This window comes from Ceratotherium simum, chromosome 4 (genome assembly GCF_057802395.1).
Source record: "Ceratotherium simum simum isolate JZ-2026a chromosome 4, ASM5780239v1, whole genome shotgun sequence".
NCBI classification, from domain to species: Eukaryota; Metazoa; Chordata; class Mammalia; order Perissodactyla; family Rhinocerotidae; genus Ceratotherium; species Ceratotherium simum.
In genome coordinates this window covers 34,994,800-34,999,009 of record NC_141903.1, presented here as the reverse complement: position 1 = coordinate 34,999,009, position 4,210 = coordinate 34,994,800, and the positions used below count along the sequence as shown (strand labels likewise).

At 45.9% G+C, this 4,210-nt stretch overlaps 1 protein-coding gene across 1 annotated transcript; it reads left to right on the top strand.

The window, feature by feature from the left end:
* Positions 1–235: 235 nt before the first annotated feature.
* Positions 236–3,409, top strand: LOC101407461 (protocadherin beta-17). The gene has a single exon (XM_087429672.1). The coding sequence runs from the start codon at positions 432–434 to the stop codon at positions 2,823–2,825; it is 2,394 nt and encodes a 797-aa protein (XP_087285798.1). The 5' UTR covers positions 236–431; the 3' UTR covers positions 2,826–3,409.
* Positions 3,410–4,210: the final 801 nt, after the last annotated feature.

The window sequence follows — 4,210 nt, the reverse complement described above, 5'->3', positions numbered from 1 at the left end:
ATGTACAGGTAATACTTCTGCTCTCACAACTATCGTTAGCTACCTGAACAAGAGTGGAGAATAGGAGGGGCATGGGGTGGGGAGGGTGTTCATAACACTCTATGACACAGAAGGCTTTCCATGCGTTTTAGCTATTACATTATGCTTTGAAACGAAAAATACCTGAAGTTGTAAAGCAGGACGCTTGGTGGCGCTGCAGGCTAAGAGAGTGAAAAACTGTCTCTGCAGACTCCATAAAAGCTGAGCGGTTTCTGGCAGCTGGAAAAGGAAACGTTTTACACTATTGGGGATAGAGGGTTTCAGAGAGACAGCTATCCCCATGTCAGTCAATGTTAAGAAGAATTAACTCAAGATTATTGAACCAAGATAGCAGAGTCGGCTGCAAAGCAATTATTTTGGGATTAAATACCGCATCTGTTGGACCCTGAGGAATGATGGAGACGCCGCTACCAAAAGCGCCACAGAAAAGGCGAGTGACCGCCATTATTATCCTATTACTATTGTGGGAGGCGGGCGGTGCGACCATTAAGTATTCTGTTCTAGAAGAGAGGGACAGCGGCTCTTTTGTGGCCAACATAGCAAAAGATCTGGGGCTGGGCATAGGGGAGCTGGCCGCGCGGGGCGCCCAGATTCTTTCCAAAGGGAATAAACAGCATTTGCAGCTCGAGCAGAAGAGTGGAAATTTGCTCCAAGAAAAAAAATTGGACCGGGAAGAGTTGTGTGGTGACACAGATCCATGCATACTGCATTTCCAGGTGTTACTGAAAAATCCGGTGCAGTTTATTCAAGGTGAACTACAGCTCCTAGATGTAAATGACCATGCCCCAGAATTCTCGGAAAATGAAATCCTCCTGAAAATCCCGGAAAGCAGCCATCCGGGGACTGCATTTCCTTTGAAACTAGCTGAAGATTTAGACGTAGGCAGCAACACAGTTCAGAACTACACAATTAGCACCAACTCCCATTTCCACCTTTTCACTCGGAATCACAGCGACGGCAGGAAATACCCGGAGCTGGTGCTGGACAAAGCGCTGGACCGTGAGGAGCAGCCGGAGCTCAGGTTAACCCTCACGGCGCTGGATGGCGGGTCACCGCCCAGGACTGGGACTTCCCAGGTTCTCATCATAGTCCTGGACATAAATGACAATGCCCCTGAATTTGCTCAGCTGCTCTACGAGGTGCAGGTCCCAGAGAACAGCCCCATAGGCTCCCTTGTCATCACCGTCTTCGCTAGAGATTTAGATGCTGGGATCTACGGAGAGCTCTCCTACTCATTTTTCCAATCATTAAATCAAGTCGTTCAGGCCTTTGAAATAAACGCCGTCACGGGAGAAATTCGATTAATAAAAATGTTGGATTTTGAGGAAATTCAATCTTACCGTATGGAAATTGAGGCCTCAGACGGTGGGGGTCTTTCAGGAAAATGCACCGTAGCCATAGAAGTGCTGGATGTAAACGACAACGCCCCCGAACTGACCATGTCATTACTCATCAGCGATGTCCCAGAAAACACCCCTGACACTGTGGTCGCTATTTTCGGAATTTCAGATCCAGACTCCGGAGACAATGGCAAAATGATGTGCTCCATCCAAGACCATCTCCCCTTCCTTCTAAAACTTACTGTAGAAAATTTCTACACTCTGGTAACAGAAGGAGCGCTGGACAGAGAGAAACGAGCCGAGTACAACATCACCATCACCGTCACCGACATGGGATCCCCCAGGCTGAAAACTCAGCACAACATCACGGTGCTGGTCTCCGACGTCAATGACAACGCCCCCGCCTTCACCCAAACCTCCTACACCCTGCGGGTCCGCGAGAACAACAGCCCCGCCCTGCACATCGGCAGCGTCAGCGCCACAGACGCAGACGCAGGCGCCAACGCCCAGGTCACCTACTCGCTGCTGCCGCCCCACGACCCGCACCTGCCCCTCGCCTCCCTCGTGTCCATCAACGCGGACAACGGGCACCTGTTCGCCCTGCGGTCCCTGGACTACGAGGCCCTGCAGGCCTTCGAGTTCGGCGTGGGCGCCACAGACCGAGGCTCGCCGGCGCTGAGCAGCCAGGCGCTGGTGCGCGTGCTGGTGCTGGACGACAACGACAACTCGCCCTTCGTGCTCTACCCGCTGCAGAACGGCTCGGCGCCCTGCACCGAGCTGGTGCCCAGGGCGGCCGAGGCGGGCTACCTGGTGAGCAAGGTGGTGGCGGTGGACGGCGACTCGGGCCAGAACGCCTGGCTGTCGTACCAGCTGCTCAAGGCCACGGAGCCCGGGCTGTTCGGCGTGTGGGCGCACAACGGCGAGGTGCGCACGGCCAGGCCGCCGAGCGAGCGCGACGCGCCCAAGCACAGGCTGCTGGTGCTGGTCAAGGACAACGGCGAGCCGCCGCGCTCGGCCAGCGTCACGCTGCACGTGCTGCTGGTGGACGGCTTCTCGCAGCCCTACCTGCCGCTGCCGGAGGCGGCGGCCGAGCAGGCGCAGGCCGACCCGCTCACCGTCTACTTGGTCATCGCCCTGGCCGCGGTGTCGTCGCTCTTCCTCTTCTCGGTGCTCGCGTTCATCGCGGTGCGGCTGTGCGGGAGGAGCAGGGCCGCCTCGCTGGGTCGCTGCTCGGTGCCTGAGGGCCACTTTCCGGGCCACCTGGTGGACGTCGGCGGTACTGGGACCCTGTCCCAGAGCCACCAGTATGAGGTGTGTCTGAAGGGAGGTACTGGGACCAGCGAGTTCAAGTTTCTCAAACCGGTAGTCCCCATCTTCACGGGTGAAGGAGCTGGTGGGGACACTGAGGAAAACTCTAACTTCAGAAATCATTTTCGGTTCAATTAGCAATCTCACCTTGACAAGAGGTGATAAATGCTAATATTCACTGATGTATTAGTTCCCAACCCTTTCATTCACATAAAGAGCTTACATATTCACACATTCATAATTATTGTCATATTTATAGTTATTTCAACCTGTTGAAGTATTTTACATTCTGAATCCCTGGGTGTTTTGTTGTTATTGTTGTTGTTTTTAGCCATCTCATGTTTTGCATGTTCACATAATACGGAGAAATAGTGTTTCTCAGGTTTTTGGGGGTCAGATTTTTGGAAGTCACAAATGTTTTCAGGTTTCTGATTTGAGCTTGTTCATTAATATCTTGTTATGATTAAGAGAATTGTGTTTTATGATTATCAGCATGAGTCTAACTATTGTAAATGATGGCTTTCAGTTAAAAATAATTTTTATTTATGCAAAAATTTTTGTGACCTCGTAAATTGTTGGATTTCTGTAGTGCTGTTTTCAAAACACTATTGTCTTTCCTCAGATGAACTAATATTTACCTGGATGTTTTCTAAGTTGAGTATTTTCTTTCAAAATTGATATCATTTAATTATACTATCTGCTATAATTTTAAAGGATTCAATCCCTGTTAAATTGAAAAAAATAGAAAAAATGGTGGTAGACATGATTACTTTTTCATAATAAATGGTTTTTGGTATGTAAATAATGATTCTCATTCTTTTAAAATGAATCAAACGTATTCAATAAGAACAAAAAAGAAAGCAAATTAAATCATTTAAATCATTTAATGCAATTAAATCATTATTCCACCACTCAGAAATAATTATAATTAACATTAAGTCAATATCATTCTAAAATATTTCAATGAATGCATATGAGTAAGTTAATAGATAGAAATAATTTTATAAAATGGAGCTATAATAAATTGCTAGGTTTATGATTAAAACAATCAGATTTTACTTGAATATAATAAAACAAAATAATATGAAACTAGAGAACTTGCTTAAGCTTAGAGAAATAATCCCTATCAAGGTTAAAAACAAGAGTATGATGCATATTAAGATATTAGCATCACATAACTGTCTGCTTAAAAATGAGCAAATAAACGTTCTTACACTTCCTCCCTCCTCTCCTCATCTTACTTTATACTTTTGTTATATAAAATTACCCTATCAATGTTTATAATATTTACAATGTATTTTAAAAGGATAATCCCCATAATTGTTTAGACATTTTATGTTTTAAAATTTTAATTTGTAATACAATGCTACAAGTTTTTTCAATTTTATTCAAGTCTGACTGTCTAGAGGTAACAACTTTTAAAGATTTTAATTGTTTTTTTTCCATATTTACTTCCATATTTCTAAATAATATGCTTATAAAATGCTTTTTCTCAAATTTCAGTTTTAGATATTATCCATTTA